Source organism: Pyrus communis, chromosome 7, assembly GCF_041283825.1.
Source record: "Pyrus communis isolate YQ-2024b chromosome 7, ASM4128382v1, whole genome shotgun sequence".
In the NCBI taxonomy this organism is placed as follows: Eukaryota; Viridiplantae; Streptophyta; class Magnoliopsida; order Rosales; family Rosaceae; genus Pyrus; species Pyrus communis.
In genome coordinates this window covers 30,870,961-30,890,360 of record NC_142571.1, presented here as the reverse complement: position 1 = coordinate 30,890,360, position 19,400 = coordinate 30,870,961, and the positions used below count along the sequence as shown (strand labels likewise).

The 19,400-nt window shown below is 39.1% G+C and overlaps 3 protein-coding genes across 25 annotated transcripts; 1 reads left to right on the top strand and 2 right to left on the bottom strand.

Annotated features, from left to right (window-relative positions):
• The first annotated feature begins 313 nt into the window (after positions 1 to 313).
• On the top strand, positions 314 to 6,218 carry LOC137734964 (uncharacterized). 4 transcript variants are annotated; one of them, XR_015964312.1, is made up of 19 exons: positions 314 to 420; positions 514 to 895; positions 988 to 1,046; positions 1,154 to 1,285; positions 1,422 to 1,562; positions 1,695 to 1,751; positions 1,841 to 1,935; positions 2,047 to 2,179; positions 2,493 to 2,660; positions 2,796 to 2,986; positions 3,140 to 3,206; positions 3,340 to 3,473; positions 3,752 to 3,818; positions 4,034 to 4,096; positions 4,184 to 4,428; positions 4,732 to 4,861; positions 5,173 to 5,375; positions 5,444 to 5,629; positions 5,736 to 6,218. XR_015964312.1 is itself a non-coding variant. In XM_088697141.1 (19 exons), exons 2-19 carry the CDS (start codon positions 583 to 585, stop codon positions 6,027 to 6,029), a joined length of 2,568 nt encoding a protein of 855 aa, XP_088553267.1. In that variant the 5' UTR covers positions 314 to 420; positions 514 to 582; the 3' UTR covers positions 6,030 to 6,218. The 4 variants fall into 4 exon arrangements, 3 of the variants coding, with proteins under 3 accessions (XP_088553267.1, XP_068330406.1, XP_088553268.1); XM_088697141.1 differs by having other exon boundaries at positions 5,173 to 5,265; XM_068474305.2 differs by lacking the exon at positions 314 to 420 and having other exon boundaries at positions 481 to 895; positions 5,173 to 5,265.
• A 276-nt stretch (positions 6,219 to 6,494) lies between these two features.
• On the bottom strand, positions 6,495 to 9,826 carry LOC137734965 (uncharacterized). Its single transcript, XM_068474306.2, has 8 exons — positions 9,683 to 9,826; positions 9,243 to 9,359; positions 8,618 to 8,698; positions 8,398 to 8,446; positions 8,112 to 8,208; positions 7,723 to 7,775; positions 7,376 to 7,438; positions 6,495 to 7,021 (listed from the first exon to the last, which is right to left on the bottom strand). Exons 2-8 carry the CDS (start codon positions 9,341 to 9,343, stop codon positions 6,743 to 6,745), a joined length of 723 nt encoding a protein of 240 aa, XP_068330407.2. The 5' UTR covers positions 9,344 to 9,359; positions 9,683 to 9,826; the 3' UTR covers positions 6,495 to 6,742.
• Positions 9,827 to 10,479: 653 nt separating this feature from the next.
• LOC137733284 (protein TOPLESS-RELATED PROTEIN 2) lies at positions 10,480 to 18,808 on the bottom strand. Of its 20 annotated transcripts, none has more exons than XM_088697137.1 (26): positions 18,494 to 18,808; positions 18,273 to 18,329; positions 17,842 to 18,070; positions 17,329 to 17,508; positions 16,983 to 17,096; positions 16,733 to 16,891; positions 16,310 to 16,487; positions 15,995 to 16,228; positions 15,724 to 15,862; positions 15,536 to 15,645; positions 15,212 to 15,281; positions 15,053 to 15,126; positions 14,879 to 14,974; positions 14,707 to 14,802; positions 14,470 to 14,597; positions 13,957 to 14,191; positions 13,697 to 13,864; positions 13,428 to 13,535; positions 13,211 to 13,357; positions 12,815 to 12,925; positions 12,513 to 12,695; positions 12,204 to 12,332; positions 12,002 to 12,097; positions 11,460 to 11,645; positions 11,136 to 11,308; positions 10,480 to 11,021 (listed from the first exon to the last, which is right to left on the bottom strand). In XM_088697137.1, the coding sequence occupies exons 3-26, from the start codon at positions 17,919 to 17,921 to the stop codon at positions 10,814 to 10,816; spliced, it is 3,402 nt and encodes a 1,133-aa protein (XP_088553263.1). In that variant the 5' UTR covers positions 17,922 to 18,070; positions 18,273 to 18,329; positions 18,494 to 18,808; the 3' UTR covers positions 10,480 to 10,813. The 20 variants fall into 20 exon arrangements, with proteins under 20 accessions (XP_088553263.1, XP_088553261.1, XP_088553262.1 ...); XM_088697135.1 differs by having other exon boundaries at positions 18,420 to 18,805; XM_088697136.1 differs by having other exon boundaries at positions 17,842 to 18,073; positions 18,494 to 18,805.
• Positions 18,809 to 19,400: the final 592 nt, after the last annotated feature.

Here is a 19,400-nt window from a genome sequence, read left to right as displayed (position 1 = left end):
GTAAATGATAGGTTTTGAGTTCAATTGTTGCCAAATGCGAGTTTGAACAATATTATTGCTAGCACATTGTGATGCTAAGCTCACCCACTCCCCTTAATAAAGATAATATCTTTTGTTTCAAAAGAATAAAATAAAAATAAAAATAAACAGATCAAATTAAATTATTTTTTTGGAACTTTTGAAGGTATATAATAAAAAGTGAGAAAACGATTGCATTTGAGAAAGGAAAAAGATATGCTGGAAGGAGTAATTCCACGTGTCAGTGTCTGGAAGAATCGGAAGAGAGACTTATCTTTTCGGTGGCTATGGAATCATGAAATGCAACGGTCGGTTGTCCCTCTCAACAGAAATCAGAAACGAAGCAAACAGCGCTTGGACTTGGCTGGCTATTCGCTTGCCACACATACCTACAACGGAGCGGTTACGTATAACTTGTTTTCCTTTTTTTATTTAATTTTTTTTATTTAAATTCTGGCAAATGTTATTAATTTCATTTTTCTTTCCTTTGCTCAGTTGGCAGCATTTAGCTAACTACCACAACCAACTGCCAAAGCATAATTCAGCATGCCTTCTTCATGAGTCATGACATGCCAAGGCTCCTCCACCACCACCACCACCATGTTAGCCCACAAATTCCACCGCCTCCACCTCCGCAATTCCCCTCAGTTCCGATGTGTTCTGGACCAAATCGCCCCCAATCTGGCCGTCTCGGCGTCCCTCAGTTCCGTCTTCACCTCTGCCAACGTCATCGCCACTGCCTCCGGCACTAGCTCTCTCCACGGTGCCGTCACCTCCACCATCACTCAAGTCGCGGTCACCGCCGTCGCCATCGCCTCCGGGGCTTGTCTTTCCACCAAGGTCGATTTCTTGTGGCCCAAAATGGAAGCCCAGCCAGGTGAACAAATTAACTCCCGTTTTCCATTCTGGTTAGCAATTAAACCTTGATTATCTATGCTTAAACTTAATTAATCAATGCGGTGGGTTTAGGTTCTGATGTGGTGGAGGGAGTGGACGTGACTGGATATCCTATCTTCAATGATCCAAAGGTTTGCTATCTTTTTATTACCTGATTACTTCAAAATATATACAACTGGTTTGCAATTCCACTAAAACAATTTGTGCGTGTGTGTGTATGTGTGAACTGTGAAGGCAGGTGCAAAAGGCTGTTGCATTTGCTAAGAAAGCTCACCATGGCCAACTGCGCAAAACCGGAGACCCTTATTTAGTCCATTGCATTCATACAGGAAGAATCTTGGCCATGCTGGTTCCTGCAAGCGGAGAGCGAGTATGAATCTTTCTTGCTGGTCACCCAGTGCTTTTACTTTCAATATAGTATAGTGTATACGTACATCCTCCTACAAACAGAACAAGTTTCTATTTTGTCCCATCAGTTCCATAAAAGAATTTGAAGTTTGGTGCAGGCTGTTGAGACTGTTGTAGCCGGGATTCTCCATGATGTGGTGGACGATACATGTGTAAGTTTCTCCGATATACAACAAGAGTTTGGTGATCATGTTGCGAAGCTGGTTGCTGGTGTTTCCAGGTTAAGCTACATAAATCAGGTATCATAACCTGGTTACGTAATTTGGATTCCTTTCTTAGTAATCTGGATTCATCTGATGTCAAATATGGCGCAATTCACCTCTGAAATTTGATGGATGATAATTTTAATCAACTGGTCTCATTATCTGCAGCTTTTACGGAGACGCCGCAGGATAAATGTGAACCAGGGAAAACTTGGTCATGAGGAGGTACAGAAATCACTATTTACATCACCATATAGAATCAGTAATACTACTATAGTTTTCCATGTCTCATGTTTGCACTATTAATCTATCAGGCAAATAATTTACGAGTTATGCTTCTGGGCATGGTTGATGATCCACGTGTTGTGCTTATAAAGCTTGCAGATCGTCTTCACAATATGAGAACAATGTACTAACACTAAACTTCCATGAATATTACAAGCTCATGTTGTTCCATTTACTTTGCTTATCCACTATGAAGTTTTAGGCTCGATGTGTTACATTCTATAACGTTTTACAGTTATGCTCTCCCGCTGCCAAAGGCTCAAGCTGTTGCAAGGGAGACCTTGGTAATTTGGTGCTCGCTGGCTTCCAGATTGGGTTTGTGGGCAATGAAAGCTGAACTGGAAGATCTGTGCTTTGCTGTTCTTCAGGTCTGATCACAATCTTCCTTTAAAGTAGTTGTAGAAATTTGACATATTAAGCAAGACAATTATAGAATAGTGAATGTTTTATGTATCTAAGATAGGAGATAATTGTATGTTGTATGGCACCCAAACGTATCCTAGGGTAGCTCCAATCGAAACTAGGTATTATGATATTACCTTTAGGTTCTGATATAGATGTGTGATTGATGCTGTTTAGTACTTTTTTTTAACTCAGTGCTATGTCCTTGCTATACCATTTGCAGTTCCTTCTCCAATTGTATGTTCTAATCCAGTAAACCTTTTTGTATGTCATAAACAGCCTGAGATGTTCAAGAAAATGAGAGCTGATCTAGCTTCTATGTGGAGCTCTAGTAACAAAGTAGGAAATTCAAAAAGAAAATCCAGTTTGCTGTCCTTAAATGGAAGAAGCTCAATTTCCGACAACGAGGGGCCTGTAGCAGTTGATGAAGATGTCACAACCATGAAGGCAAGAATTTAAAAGAAATTTTTTAACTCCTATCTGAATACTGTATCCTAAAACTGTAGAAAGTGACATTAAAAGTATATGATCATATTTCAAGTTAAGGCCACTGCTCAGATCTTTTTTGTAAATTATTCTCAGGATCTTTTGGAAGCTGTAGTGCCATTTGATGTATTGTTAGATCGAAGAAAACGGTCTAAATTTCTTAATGCTCTAGGACAAGGTTTGGAGACTCACAGAAGAGCAAAGGTTGTGCAAGATGCTGGAATTGCTTTGGCATCTATGGTCATTTGTGAGGAGGCCCTCGAGCAGGAGTTTATCATATCAACTTCGTATGTTTTTGCTGTCTCCTTTTTCATTTTCTGCTTGCAATTTTATGAAGGTTATGTGCGACCACAAATAAATTTATACGTCACCATACAATGTATATGCTTCATTGTCAGTTTGGCTAATGTTGAGTGTTCCAACCCACATTATGTTTTCAGTTATGTTCCAGGGATGGAAGTAACTTTATCGAGCCGCTTGAAAAGTTTGTATAGCATCTACAGCAAGGTTTTAATGCAACTTCACAGTTTAATATGTTTGAAGACTTTTGTGCTTGATTTTTGCAGTTATCACCAGATAAGCCCTTACATAGAATTCCCTCGCAAGTTTTAACACATCTAGTCTGTCGTTGCACTTGTAGATGAAACGGAAAGATGTCAGCATTAGTAAAGTTTATGATGCCCGTGCATTAAGGGTAGTCGTTGGAGACAAGAACGGAACTTTGCATGGGCCTGCTGTCCAGTGTTGTTACAGCCTTCTTGACATTGTACACAAGTAATCAAATTGAACTCTATCTTCTTCTTCTTTAAATAAATGTAACACTTGCCCTGCCCCCAACATTTTAATCTTTTCCTTTCTTTTTGTTTATTTGTTGTGGGATCTAATTAAGTAATAGAATGGGGTAATTGTATGCATTAATATGATCACATACGTTTATATTAAGGGTAATGTGAATATGTGATAATGTTACTGCCAGCAACTTAATATTTGACTATTGATAGAATTATTTTGCATACAAAGACCGGCTTATGTCTATAATTTGTTATGTGCAGGCATTGGACCCCAATTGATGGTGAGTTTGATGATTACATTGTCAATCCAAAGCCTAGTGGCTATCAGGTCAGTTTTCCAGTTCATGATTCCACTAGTTTTAGAAGGTCGATATAAATGATTTGGCTCCGTTTTTCTCAGTTCCTAATAGCCTCCGAGTCTCTGACCCTTGAACCATGTTGGACTATTCTGTCTGAATGTGGTATATGTATTATGTAATGTACATGCTTTGTGCCTTTATCGGAATCCACTTTCGATATCTTACTGTGAATACCCTTTTGCAGTCTCTGCACACTGCAGTACAAGGTCCTGACAGATCACCTTTGGAAGTTCAAATACGAACACAGGTGTCAAATGTCTTCCAACTTAAAGGAGATTAGAGTTACTTGTTACTATTCTTCTGACTTAGCTGATAATCATTTCATCTTTTTTAGAGGATGCACGAGTACGCTGAACATGGACTTGCAGCACATTGGCTTTATAAAGAGACTGGAAATACGTTTTCTAACATAAGTAGCACGGATGAATCTGAAATAGACGTATCAGCCTTTTTATCCAAAGATATTGAGGACCAAAGTTCTACAGAAGAAGATTTTTCTCAAAAGTATGATTTGTTGAAAATTGGACATCCAGTCCTTAGAGTGGAAGGGAGTCATCTTCTTGCCGCTGTTATCATTAGGTATGTAACTACTTGATGTCTATACTGATAGAAGTAATTCCGACAAATCTGGTCAATCCCAGATTTCCAGCAAAAGTCTAATTATGAAATCATATCTTTCTGATTATGTATTCCTTATATGTACTTTCTTGTAGTTTACGTATACTTGTACAACAAGGCTTGTATTCATATATAATCATGATCGATACAATCCTCAGACTCATCGAGGAATTCAGAAAACTTACCATGTGCCATATTCTTTTAGCATGAGTTACTCTTTGAGCATTCCAGTGACCAAGTTTTGTGTTAAACTTGACATTGCAGAGTAGAGAAAGATGGAAGGGAGTTGATAGTTGCTGTGAGCTTTGGACTAGCTGCTTCTGAAGCAGTAGCTGATAGAAAATCTTCTTTCCAAATAAAACGGTGGGAAGCCTATGCAAGACTATACAAGAAGGTTGACTTTCTTTATTTCAAAGATTGACTCCACTGCATAGTTTCTGAAACTTTACTAGTGGAAAGAATTCGAGATCTTAAGATAGTTTGTCAACGTAGTTGTCCTGCTTCCAAGCTTTCTTAATCTTCAAATCATCCTCGACTTTGTCCCTTACGTTGATATTTCTGCAATCAAATTACATTAGTATCTCCCGGTTGAGTTCCATCATGCTCTAACTCCTTCAAGTTCGGTCATATATGGAGAATTCTGTAGACGTGCTGTCGGTCAAGAGAATATCAAGTGACCCCATTTGCTCTGACTTGGTATTCCAGGTGACGGATGAATGGTGGTGTGAACCAGGACATGGGGATTGGTGTACCTGCCTAGAGAGATATACACTCTGTCGAGATGGAATGTACCACAAGGTATGTTTAACATGTACTTCACGCAATGCAGATCCTTCATACAACTCAATGATCCTCAAAATCATCTACAGTAACCCGAGACCCAAACCGAAGCATACAAGTTATCGTGGGTACGAATAGATCATATGATGACTGTAATTGCTCTCTTAAATAATTTAACTAGCGTATCCTTCTGCAGCAAGACCAGTTTGGGCGATTACTTCCAACCTTCATTCAGGTCATTGACTTGACAGACCAAGAAGAATCGGAATATTGGTCTGTTGTTTCTGCTGTTTTTGACGGAAAAGAGCTCGACGATGTTACATCCACCGCAAGCTTTAGCTCAGTTCCGTCAACTTCCATGGAAACTAGCATCAACAACAAGGTTTTCCTGTGAATGCATATAATTTTAATTTTTTAGCGTGGTAGTCGCTTGCTAAATAAACGTAGTGCCTAATTGACGCTACTTAATATCTGCTTTCGGATTCTAGGTACGTTTGTTGAGGACGATGCTGCGATGGGAAGAACAGCTACGCTCAGAAGCAAGTCTTGGACAAGCAAAGCATAGCAGCAAGTTTTACCGCAGTCCAGGTTCTGTTGTCCTTGGAGAAGTGGTGATTATATGTTGGCCCGATGGTGAAATAATGCGGTTGAGAACCGGCAGCACCGCAGCAGATGCCGCAAGAAGAGTAGGACTGGAGGGAAAACTGGTCCTGGTTAACGGTCAGCTGGTTTTACCTAATACAAAGCTCACAGATGGCGACGTCGTTGAAGTCAGAGCCTAAGAAATTTGGAAATAAAAGTCTCTTTGTGAATAGTGACTAATTAGAGGGAAGAAACTCTATGTCCTGGTTCTGTGTCTGTATTATCTGCATTTATTTCTTCCAGGATGAGATTGAACAGATAGTTCAATGTACATATGACAAAGTTTACACTCGAAATTAAAAAACAAAAATAAAAGTATATTTCTGCTACCTGCGGTTACAGAGTGGTTTCAGGAGCTTTAATTCTCTTTTGAATCCTAAGAAGAAAACTCAAAAGTTTCAGGTTCCTCGCCTCCTGAAACTGGTAAGTTTAAACGACGGATCTCGAAGGAAGAACCATGTCTAGCTAGTAGGAAATGAGGTGGATATACAGGCTGCCCTTGCTCGCCACTTGAAATTTCCATATATGGCTCTGACATTTCTCTGTGCCTTTCCCCATACCTCAACACTAAAAGCATTGTACCAAGTGAAGTGGGCAACATAAACTTGATGAACAAATCCCTTAAAATAAAGCATTCTCAAAATTGTAACTACATCATTTAAGCATAAATATGAATAAGAATCTTCCCGGATCTATGTGGCCAGCCAGTATCCGTGCTTTCCGGTATTAATTGCTGCTAACCTGCATGCCGGAGACCAGAGTAAATGATCCAAGTTCCTCACTTAGAAAACTCGACCTCAATAGGTAGGGTTAATGCAGGAACTGATGCGCTCTTGACTACATCACTGGAAAACTAAGAATTATTGGTCTGCACTGAATTTGCGTCTGATGATCCAACTATATCTTCAAAAGCTTCCATGGCAATGGTCATGTCATCATCGATATCAGCTTGCTCTACCTCTGCCATAACTTCATCCCTATCGCCGCCTACCACAGGTTCCACCCCATTTTGCACTGAATCAGAGTGAATTTTAGGTTCGTCAATTGCTTTGTCTGGTTCAACTGAATTTTGCACTGTGGCTTGTGGATACGGATCCGTTGAGACTGTCAGCATAGATGTCACCAATAGATTCTACGAGCAAGAAAGTGCTAGTTGTAATGCTACGATTCAAAAGGTTTAAGAAAATGAAACTAATAATATGCAAGTTGTAGCTTTGATATACTTCAATATTAGTTAAAATAAGGCGGCAAGGATTTAAGTTACTTAAAGGGAAGAGTTTTTTCAGCCCAAAAAATAATATGGAAGCATTAGAGCAACCTTATATTATTTAAACCATGGAGACAATGCTCGAAACCGATGGAATAAGTAAATGGTCAAGGAGATAGAGCAACCATCAGCGGCCTCAGGTGCAGTGAGAAAAATTGTCAGATTAAAAGAATATCAGAAATAAAGGAAACATTTGCATCAGGTTTTTGATTTATTTACCTTTTCTAATGCAAGAGCAAGCTTCGAGAGATTTGGATAGATTCTTTTTGCATCCAATAGGATCTGTTTGACAAAAATATCACCAAAAAAATTAGATCTGGTAATGATAGAACAGGAATAGTAGCATGTTGAACGTATCAGACAAAAATATATGCAAGCACTCGCTAAAGGTAGGCGGCGAATAGTGCAGTAAGGTGAAAAGAAGGGCGAGAGAATAATAGCAGTTCCAGAAAAGGTAAGACAAATTCAACCCATCTAGTTCAATAATCAGAGCTCAAAAAGTGTCAAACAGAGATGAATGACACAATCATGAACATAATACAGAGATGTAAAGACGGAATACACACCTCGCAAAGCCTCTGAAGGGTAAACGGAGGACCTTCGGTAAAACTATGAAGAGCTGCAATGAAGAAACAAACTACAAGCAATTATGATAGAAAAAGGGAGTTGAAAATTCTATAAAACTATAGACCCTAACACCCATAGACTAGAAATTTTAGCTCCACATCCTCTTTTGTGATTGTTACGCCTACTGCCCAAACCTTGATTTGACTATTAGCTATAGTCCAAGTACATCATCCCACCCATTTTTCACCAAAACCCAGAATGACCTAGACTGCCAGTACATGAGACAGCGGTTGGGTATTCGATCACACAGATCTCAACAAATACCAAAGGGCAGTAACCCATATAACGACACATCAATCAAGTTATATGATCAGGCGAATGAGAATACCTTCATCCAACCTCTTCACCAGCTCAGGATAGGTTTCTCCTAAAGAAGTAATTTGCTGCTCACTTGCCATTTTTTCCTCAGGATACTCCAACAGAACCTTCAGAAATACAAGAATAAGAGCGATGGAGAGATGGAGAGAGAGAGAGAAAGATACATATATCATAAACAAGGAACTAGAAAGCAATCATGCACAACCATTAAGAGTGTTTGCGTGCATGTGCAAGCATGCATACAGTGACAACCATAAATAGCTGAAGGGCAAACATGCTGGCATACTTCCCCATACCTGCGTCAACTGAAACCATAGCATGCTCTTTAATTTGTCCCAATCATGCCTGTAACATATGAGTAACAAGAACAGTTAACTACCAAGCAGAATGTTTGTTTTTCATGCATCATACCAAAGAGTAAACACAATCAAATACACATACATGACATGCTCCAAAAATAATATATTAATAACTAAACACGGATGAGAGAGTTACACAATGAAGATGACAGCTTACCAAAATTTCCCAGTGGATGCAATAACTTCTAGCACTTCTCTAACTTCTGCTTCAGAAAACTCCAGCTTCGACTCATTACATCTAAAATATCAAGTTCACCAATAGTTTCATAATATGAAATAAAAAACAAAACAAATGAATTTTGCACAGAGAAGACTTTTGAGCCCTCAATGTGATGTGAAAAAGTAAATTTCCATAACATCATCTCAATCATAGGGGAAAACAATTACTAATCCCTAAAAGATGGAAGTTACTTAAAAATGCATATTGACTAGATCTATTAACAATTGAATTTCTACTAGACTGGATAATATACTATGATAGGGCAAACTATACGAAAAATAACCTGATCCCTCACTACATGAATGTGAAAGGTCTCTGATCCTTAAAATGTCCCTCACCCTCGGGGTCAATAACACGTTGTATTTTGTTATCAGTGAAGAGCATCAATAAGGCCCTCTAGTCCAGCGCGTAGAAAACCTAGAGAGTGTACTTTCACTGCGGCTCTTAACCAACTAAAGCTACAAGTGCCTTGCAAACCAAATTTAAATCTAAAATTCGATAAGAACTTCAAAATAAACCGTGTACGATATACATTCAAATGTAGAGGGAAAGAAGAATTTACAGATTATCTACGCCATCGGGAAGCACGGCCTCCTGTTGATGATCAGCATTGCTGGTAGAATTCATTGAGGGCTGTGAATTTTCATTTGATGGCATCTCCATTTAGAGCCCTCTTAACCTACAATTCATGGTTAAAATCACATTCACTTGAATTCCTCAATTTTAACACAAATTTGAATTCCAGTAACTTGAAACTCCTAATAACATGAACAAGTAAAAAATGCTCCTGCAATAAGTAAATTTCGAAATTTTATGCTCTCCCACTCCGTTTGGTTGCCGAGAAAAACCGAGCCAGAAAACACTAACTCGCGCCTAAAAAGATGAAATAAATACGAGCAGTCAACAAAATTTCCGAAACTTCCTTCATCTTTTCACGGCGGGGCGTTTTCCCGGCAACCAAACAGAACATGAGAGATTGAGATAGAGATGAAGAGGACTTACCAAGCTTTGGGATTTTCCGAGAGACCGACCGACCCGACCCGACCCGAACCAAATCGAATCAATCTCTGTTTAGAGAAGAGAGAGAGAGAGAGAGAGTGGTGGTAGACTGTAAAGACAAGAAGTGTAGAACGGGAAAGTCACTGCGACTGCGAGCAGTCTCGTCACGTGACCAACAACTGTGGGTGGGCAATGCTCATCGAGGGCCATTGCGACTTGGGCCTTATCTGCTTAAGCGTGATGGCATTTTAAGTTAATTTTGTAATGTCACACGTATTTTGTTTAACAAATAAATTAATGATTGGCTTTGAAATACTGTTCTAAAAAATATTTATTGCATTGAAGTTCTTCCTCTGTCTGTATTGTTTTTTGGATTAATTAGTTTTTTTCCTTCTCCATGGAATTAATGGGTTGATGTGAATTGGAGTAGGTGACAAGTACTGTGTGTGGATTAAGACCCCATATGAAAAATTACCATATCTCGTGGTAATTTACGATATCTCGGAAACACTTCTCAAACTCAAGTGCAGAGAATGAGTGCATTGCTCTACCCAATTTGAATAATAGAATGATGCACTAGTAACTAAAGAGCTCTCGAAAACCCATCTCTTACTATATTATCCTTGATTGCAAAATCGCCGTTGATTAAAACAAGTCCCAAATTCAAATCCCCTTCTCCGTTGATTGGACAAAAATAAAAATAAATAAATAAACAAACAAAACACGACAGTAGCGTGTCGACGGATTCGACCTTTTTGAGACATTTTCTTCATGCATAATATAGTAAATAAGAAGCGCAGTAATAAAACAATAATTCATTCCAAAAACCATTTACTTATGTATACTATAATTACGTATTAAAGGGAATAAAACAACCTAAAATACTGCCGGAAGACAAGTTGGCCTTTTCATGGTGTCTTCCAACACATTCTGGCGATGAAAATATACAGAGATTCACTCTCCCTCCCTACAACTTCATTCAACAAAACAAATACAAGATTTACATAGAATAATAAGCAGCCGTGAACCAAAGCAATGGCTCAAATTAACGAAAAATTGGAAAATGTACTAACTAAAATTCCTGAAACTGCACCATGAAATTCATGTCTATCCTTCGTTTCATCGATGCCACCATCACCGGGAAGGATGCTCAGATGCTTGACCGCTAGGAGAAGGATTTGACGAATTGGAAGGGCCGTTGTCTTGAGGGGGCGCCCCACCCCACTTCAGCTCTGCCTCAGATGGTTCAACTACATGCACTGAGCCGTCAGTCATGCCAAGTGCAATCTGATTAGGCTCAGACGGATGAGCTGCTATAACCAAAGCATAGCTGGGGTTTCCGCTGCAGAATATTTTCCATCAGCAAACGGCAAATGAACCTTACGAGATCTCAAACGTAACTCGAAAAAACAAAGTTTTTTATTCAACAAACAGCAGAATACTCTTGTCGGCTCACCTGAGAGAAAATGATGGTATATAAGCAGTAGGTGCTATTCGACATCTCAGTCTTAAGGTATCAGCATCAAAAACTCCAACAGCACCGTCACAAAAAGAAGCATAAACCAGTAGACCATCGCATGAATATATTGCACTTGATATGGAAGCAGTGAGTGCATCTTTCGGAGACCACTACCATCATAGAGGTGAAGAAAAGTCAAATTACAATAATGGAAGGAAAAATCAATTAAAAACTGAAAATCAAGAATCTTGCATATCGATCTGCCGAAGCAGAAACATCAATGAGAAACTATGACACAAGGACTGCCAGGTGAAAGCTTACAGAGCACAAACATTCAAGCTTGCAATCATACACAGCAATTTGGCTTTCATGGGCAACCAACAGGTGTGTGTGATCATTATGAAACTGAACTTTTGTTTCTCCAACCATCGGGGGTTGGCGACCAGCTGGTGCTTGTATGAACCTTGTTTTCTTTTTCTCCCATCCATCAATGCTCCACACACATAACTGCAGCCCAGTCACCGAAGCAAATAAAACTCTCATGCAATTAGAATCCATGGACTCAAAAATCAAATAATTGCAATTAAATAAGAGGATCAAGAGCGTCTAATATTTTCCATTTAGAATCATTGTACTCGGTCGTCCGAAAACAATCCTCTATCTGGAAGTGGATGAAACACCTCCATCCATATTATTCTCATCTTTTAATTATGGCATTACATTCACCTCCCATCACACCCAAAAAAAAACAACTAGTAACATATGAAACAAATAAATGAGCAGCAAGTTCAATGTTTTCCTCGATGAAAGGAAAGAACTGCTATGCTTGTTATAGAACTAAAAAACTCTAACCGGTCACTCACCTGGGTATCAGCACCTGAAGATACCAGTACATTATGAATTTGGGAAAATGCAAGGCCAGTAATCCGATTCTGGTGACCTTTCAGTTTGGTTTTGACCTGAAAATCTCATCCAAGGTTTAGCTTTTCAGATAACCAGACAACTCAGCAAAAAATCAAAGACATCAAGCAGCAAATACAAAGAAAACCAAGGAAGATGCCTTACATCATCAACCCTAACATTATATATTAATATAGTAGAATCCTCCATGCCAATTGCAATTATATTATTGTCTTGAGGATGAAATGCCAAAAAAGTGGCTGCGGGAGGCGGAGATACAAATGTTGTCATGACCTGCAAAGCAGTTACCAGGTGGATTTAGTCAACAAGATAATTAAAACAAATAGCGATCTGTAAGAATCGCTATGTCGTTAAGGATATCAGCCCTATATATGCCCGGGTTCTCTCAGCCAGACTAAAGATCAACGAAACAAGGAGGCACAAACACAAAAATGTGAGGCACCAATAACATACCTTAAATGTCATCATGTTGAACAAAGAGACCTTCCCACCAGATGCAGACATGACGTAAGAATCATTCTTGGATAAAGCAATGCACGCAGTAGACTCCTCAGCTGGTTTATTGTCATTTACATCGTTAGTCATAAGAGTTCCATTGGGAGGCTGCCACAACTGTGGTGCAACATATGCAGTAGCCTGAAAAAAATTAAAAAGAAAAGTATAAACAAGACAAAAACCGCAAGGTAGAAACCTATAACATACAAATAAAATATACAACAGGCACAGATTCACTTGAGCAAAGACACAAGCCATACCTTCCCGGATGGATTCCTTTCATTACGCTGCCATTTCCAAAGCTTGTGAACAGCATTGGAGGCAAGGGCTAACAAAGCCAGGCCATTGTTGGTGTACATTAGTCTCACAATCTGCCAGTAGGAAATAATTTCTTCAATTATGGTATTGTGGAATCTACATAGTCGAAGTAAACGATCTAGTTCACTACAGTAGATACGTTTTTATTGATTAATCGGCACCAGTTTTAAAAACAAAACAAACAAAAGTTATGTTCACTAACCAAATAAAATCTGCTTTATTTTGGGTAAAAAAACCATGAATAAACAAAAACATCAAGTTAGGGTTTTCTGTCACATTTTATACTCCCCCGCAGAGAAGAGATATATACAAACTCATCCAAGGTCAGTCCTCTATACCTTTCCAGCAATTGTAGAGTCAGGAAGTCGGAGAGCTTTCATTTGAGAGGGATCCGCAACATCGGAAATTTTCCAGCTCTTAATCTTGTCTATATCATCAGAAATCCGTGGTTTAACATCAACAAGCCTGCTGTTCTCCATAGTACCCTGCAGTGAAAAACCAATATAAACCAACGAACATAGAGAGCATAAACAATTTTATGCAGCTTAAACTTACTAGATGACTGATAGACACAGTTGGTTGTATTCTATCAGGACGTTCCAGGGCTGGAGCAACAGTGTTAGGAACATTCACAATGGCGCCTATTGCATTGACCATCAGAGGCTGCTAGAAGAAAATTAACAAAAGGTAAGCAATAAAACTTGACATGAGAACCAGGATAGCAAAGTAGAAATATAACTATTGATAACTGATCACAGAATCAACAACTAATGTCATCAGGCATTTTGCAAATATGGACTTAAGGACCACAGAACAAAACCTACCTTAGAGTTGATGGGCTCAGTAGTGCCTCTATTTTTCTCCATAGCCCTTCCCTCGAACATTCTAATCAAGCGCAAGCCATCATTATTTGCTAAAATCTTAATACCACTGTCATTTGTTGTTACAGCCAACAGTGACCCTTCTTTATTGAATCTCAGTCTAGGACTAGGCTGCAAAAATTAAAAGAGTAAAACATTTAGTGTGACTTGTTCACTCTTCCAGTTGAGTGGTGTTGATGAAATGTAAAGAGAGTGCTACTGACAGGCAAACCGCCATCTGCATCCACAGCTGTCAACACATTGGTATTGTCCATATCCCAGAACTTAATTTGAAAGTCATCACCAGCAGCTAAGAATCGGTTCCTTGTTGTGTCAAATTGAACAACATCTAAAGAGCGTTTTCTAAAACCAGAATATGTCCTTTTGATAGCCCCTTCACTCTCATTCCACTCCACCAGATGGGATTCACCTTCTTTACTTGTTCCACATGAGAAGAGTCTGCATGCACAATATGTATCGTCATTAAGTAATATGTATACGTATGTATTTGAGATATAAATTAATGGCTTGCAAAAGAAATTTTTCAAGTGAAATTTCCAGGAAAAAAAAGGGGAAGGTCTGAAGGGAGGAGTGGGGAAAATAGCTGTATTTTTCATCCAATAAAGTCCGACACATTAGTACAGAAAAAGATTCCATGCAGATATATTATTCCAATAACTTAATGTCAAACTATAATCTGCAATAGACAAATATATATAATGGAGTACAAATTTTACCTGGTTCCATCTGCACTATATGACATCATAGTGCACCAAAGTCCAGGAGCATCATAATCCACTCGTGATCCCAAGCAATCATATAGCCAAGCTTTAATTTTCCCATCAATGGCAGTTGAAAAAATGAACTGCCACAAGGACAAATAGCATTGTTATATAATAGTCAGGAGGATGGGAGCTTATCTGAAGAGACAAATTAGAACAAACCCGTTGACAAGCTTATAAAAAGATATAAACCTGGATATTTTCTTTGTAATGAGGGCACACTGAATACACAGGAGCTTCATGGCCTTCAAATGTATACTGTTTGCGTCCGGCTACAGCATCCCATACCTGTTGCACAGATGTTTATAATCAGGGATCCCAAATCTCTTCCATGTATGAAACCACATCAAGTCTTACAGCTTACCTTAATCACTCTATCATCTCCACATGTAACAATACACAATTGCTTGTTGGGGTGAGCGAATGCAATGTCATTAACACCACCAACATGAGCATCAATCTAAAAGATGAGACAAATAGTCAATAACTTGTGCATTGTCATTGCCCAGGGAAAAAATTATATGAAGTACAATCTTACCTCCAAATGCTGTCTCAGGTCTCCAGTTGGATTGTAATTATATATCTGAACAATGTGCTTAGAAAATGCAACACCTGGGAAATATAAAAGCAGGTCATGAATGTTATCTCACTAAAAAGATGCTTACTATTTGTCCCTTTTGATCAGGAGTGTACATACCCAACATAAACCCATCTGGCGCCCATACACAACGATTAACTGATATTGCAGCATCATTCACCAGAGCTGTCTGAATCAGGAATGATTTTCAAGTACAATCAGTTAACTCTTCTAGATCACAATACTTATGCACCAAAGTTTAGTATAAAGGTGTCAGCTACCCTGGTCTTGGTGAAAGTATCATAAGAATAAGACTCAAAATTATATCTTCCTTGAACAATGGTTATGAGTTTGTAAAAGACCCAAACCCATCATGTAACCCATTATTGACCATAAAGACAACAGGAAAGCAAGCAACAACTACAAAGTCATAACATACAGTACCTGCAACGGTGTTGACGCAGTTTGTATATCCCAAACCTTGAAAGGCTTATGTACCAACCTCTCCCGGGACCCTACTTCCCAGAGGCTGATATCACCAACATTTGTTCCAACTACAAACAAAATAATTGAGAACCTCAGAAAAATGAACCAAAAAACAACTGATGATCAAATTAACTTCAAGTACAAACCTAGAAGAATAGTTTGTTGTTGTGGATGGAAGTCCATGCTCATCACATTAGATCCTTGACTAAGGGTACGAACAACAGCCTTGGGAAGGTCATCTTGTGAATAGACATTGGAATTATGCATCACACCAGAAAAGGATACCTGAAAGACCATGGCGAGCATAGGGATTTTCGTCATTATTTTTACTAGAAGGGTGAGGGAGATCTTAGTGCTTATTTCAAGTAACAAAAACATGGTAACTGAGCTTGCAAAAATAATTGTTTCTTGTCACACCTCATCAGCTTGACCAGTGCGAATACGCTTCATCAAGTGCTCTGAATCAGCTGATTGATAATCCATCCCTGTAACACCTGTAGGGGTCCTTGGGTGCTTCAGGAAAGCAGCTGCACTAGAAGGCTGCATACCAGGAGGAGCTGCTGCAACACCAGGGTGGGGCAAAGGAGGGTTAGTGCTTGACATCCACCCAGCAATGGCACCAGGAGATGGGGAGACAACAGGTTGAAATGGCTGCACAAAAACAAATAGTCAATCCCATGTACTGTTTGAAATTGTTGCACTCTCTTATGCAGATGATTAGGTGCCACTTACACCAAGGGCAGCAATAGGAGGAAATGCACCAGCCTTTGGAATTGGTCCTACAAGGGGACTATTTGTGGGTGGAGGACGAGATCCGTTAGCAGTTGGAGTGCAAGAATGATCCATAAATAGTGTTTTAATATCAGGGTTTGGACGGGGATTCTTGCAAAGCTGGTGCTGCCAATTGAGACTGACATGGAAATGAGCAACTCTTATCAGAAGAAAATCCAACATTGGCAAAATGTCATTTAGCAGTTCAATCAGTAATTATCTATCAATTAGCAATTGATAATGTATCCTAATATCCAAAAGAGGCAAACTCGCTACGGATTATCAGGCATCTAGTGGCATAACCAGATGCCTGTATAAAAAGAGGTGATCACTGGTTAATGACAAATTTGCACAAAGTAAGTTAAGAAAGGATATGAGAATGACCTCTGGTTGATTAACGTTCGAAGTCGTGAACTTTTGAAGGCTGGGAATGCAAGCTTATCACGAAATAATGGGTTCGCCTCAATGAGCTTTTTAAGTTCTATAAGCATGATATTCCGAGCCGATTTTGTATCTCCATACTTGGAAAGCTGCTCATTTTGCCTGATGATGCAATAAAAACGGAAAGAATAAGGGCCAAATACAAGGCAGACCTCCAGATTAACAAAGAAGCAACAGAGGAAACAAGCAATACCTAAAGTTATCAAGAGTAAGCAACTGGGTGATCTCCTTGAAAAGTTCCTCATTAAATGATGAAAAAACCTTAAGGTCCTTCACAAGAATCTCAACAGCCCTTGCCCTATCCTGCCTGATAGAAGGAAACAAAATTAAGTTAACCAATCAAATAGCTACATAAAGGACCATTGAGATCAAATTCTACAGCGCTACCAACTGACATGGCTCAGCATTATTTCTTTCCTTTGATTGCATTTATCAGATCAATTTGGTATCAAATTTTGGCAGTAAATCAATCAAAAAATTCAGCTCTTTGCATCATCAACATGCTCATGAATGTCAAAAGCGATAGTTTTGAACCTCACCTGTCAAGAGCTTCCAAATACTTCTGCTTCCTAATTTCAAAAAAAATCTTCATTGAATAACGGTTGTCTTCAACTTTAGTGAAGCCACACAAATAGCGCTCAACTTCATCCCACTCTCCGGCCTGGACTTGGTCCTCAAAATGCTTCATATTGAAGAAAAAACCAGACTCTTGCTCAAGCCTAAGTGTAAAAAAGAAGCACATTATATACAAAGACATGGCATTAATATTGCGTTCAAACCCAATTTATCTTGCTTCTTTTTTTTCTGCCGAGAAAGGCGGGGAAGAAAAAGACAGATGCAAACAATAGAGCAAGCCACCACCCAGCAAAATCTAAGGCTGGCTTCGAAAGCCATTTTTGTTTTGTAAGCTTCGTATCGGCCATATTACTCAAAACAACACAAAATCCCGAAAATAGACAGAAATGTTTCCAATCTTCTCTTCCCCAAATTTTCCTCAGCAGAAGAAATAGAAAATCAGACAGAACAAAACAGTACTACGGAATCAAACTTACTTATGAACTGTTTCCTTGAACTTCTCCTCATCTAAGAACTGTAAGATCAGGAATACCAGCTCCCTGCTTAACGAAGACATTGCCCCCGGTAATCCTAACCGCTCCAGCGCAAAGATCAGAGAGTAAATCAACTGCAATTTATTTGGGTTCAACCCGAACCACTAGCCGGATCCAAACAGACAATGAGAAATCTTTAACTTCCAGAAGCTATTTCTTCTTCTTCACCTCACTTCTGGCGCACAAAGTAAGAAGCTTTATTTCAAACCATTCATCAAAGACGTCCTCAAATCACCAAGTTATGCAGAGAAAGAACCCACAATCATCTAAATTTCTTAATGCCTCTAATCTCCAGACAAATTTTCAGAAAAAGCAGAAAAATTCCACAGGAAAAAAGGCACAAAATACCCAAATAAAAAACAAAACCAGAAAACCTCTAGTTCAAGCAATCCAGTTGAGATAAACCCCCAATAAGCCTGAAATTTCAGCCTCTACAACAAAGATCCAACATTTAGTACAAGCCCACATGCGGCAGCATAAGTTAAACACAAAGACCGCAAATTTTGAAGCTGGGATTTTACAAATTATTGTGGAAATCTGTCTTCCTTCACATGGCATGTAAATCAAAGCTGAGAGAAAAATAACAGAGCCTTACTGGGTCACCAGAGGGACGCAAAATGAAACATTTTTTTTCTAGGGTTAGGGTTTCCTTGTGAAGCTCTTTTGCTGTTCTTCTCTCTCTCTCTCTCTCTGCTCTCCCTATGTGTGCGGGCTTTGCAGCTAAACTCTGCAACAACCCTTTTACTTTCTCTCTCTAAAAATGTTTACTTTGTATCTATCTCTTTCTCTTTCTCTATCTTTATATACTTTTTTCTCTCTCTAGGACAAAAACAAAGCCTGTGCTGTTCTCTGCTTTTTTCTGGGGCACTCTGTCTCTCTCTCTCTCTCTCACTCAGTCTTTTTTATCATTTTTTCATTGTTTTCCATTTATGTTTATATATGCAACACGTAATCCCTCTGTCTCCGTCCATTATCTCTTTCCCTCTCTCTCTCTCTCTCTCTCTCTCTCTCTCTCTATCTGCTTTCTCTTTCTCTCCCTACCTGATTTTTCTTACTCTATATTGGACTGTAGTGACTAGAGCCTGTACGCAACAAAAAACCCTAGGCAAGGTGGAAATGATGGAGTGCAGAAGGGTCCACCATTGCACTGCCTGAGCTCGTCTTCTGATTGGGCAAATGGACTGATGGACCACCGGCAGATGTTGACATTTGGTTTTAACTTTCTGTGTGGCTACCAATGAGCAATGAGCATGCCCCTAACGGTAACATGTAATACGTGGAAGTGATAGATTTAATTGTTTTTTATTCCAAACCGGGGAATGAGAGGGACTCGTATCAGAAAGAGAAAGAGGCCTAATTTAGGTCGGCAGTCTTCATTTGGTTTCACTTCCAATTCTGCCACTTCATGCATTCAAACAACAACAATTTCAACACTTCTATCCGGTTTTCGCTTACATAAATGCGAGTTTGATACATATTTTACGGAGCCGAATATAAGTTTG

What these genes read in the sequence shown, in the direction of transcription:
- LOC137734964 (XM_088697141.1), top strand. Translation starts at nt 583, where the DNA reads ATGACATGCCAAGGCTCCTCCACCACCACCACCACCATGTTAGCCCAC. An exon ending in GAAAACTTGGTCATGAGGAG is followed by an intron (nt 1,752 to 1,840) that starts GTACAGAAATCA and finishes TTAATCTATCAG; the next exon opens with GCAAATAATTTACGAGTTAT. An exon ending in AAGATGTCACAACCATGAAG is followed by an intron (nt 2,661 to 2,795) that starts GCAAGAATTTAA and finishes AATTATTCTCAG; the next exon opens with GATCTTTTGGAAGCTGTAGT.
- LOC137734965 (XM_068474306.2), bottom strand. Translation starts at nt 9,343, where the DNA reads ATGGAGATGCCATCAAATGAAAATTCACAGCCCTCAATGAATTCTACC. An exon ending in GCATCCACTGGGAAATTTTG is followed by an intron (nt 8,447 to 8,617) that starts GTAAGCTGTCAT and finishes CATATGTTACAG; the next exon opens with GCATGATTGGGACAAATTAA. An exon ending in TTGCTCTTGCATTAGAAAAG is followed by an intron (nt 7,022 to 7,375) that starts GTAAATAAATCA and finishes TCTTGCTCGTAG; the next exon opens with AATCTATTGGTGACATCTAT.
- LOC137733284 (XM_088697129.1), bottom strand. Translation starts at nt 17,921, where the DNA reads ATGTCTTCGTTAAGCAGGGAGCTGGTATTCCTGATCTTACAGTTCTTA. An exon ending in CGAACGTTAATCAACCAGAG is followed by an intron (nt 16,488 to 16,732) that starts GTCATTCTCATA and finishes TTTCCATGTCAG; the next exon opens with TCTCAATTGGCAGCACCAGC. An exon ending in TATAGTGCAGATGGAACCAG is followed by an intron (nt 14,192 to 14,469) that starts GTAAAATTTGTA and finishes TTGTGCATGCAG; the next exon opens with ACTCTTCTCATGTGGAACAA.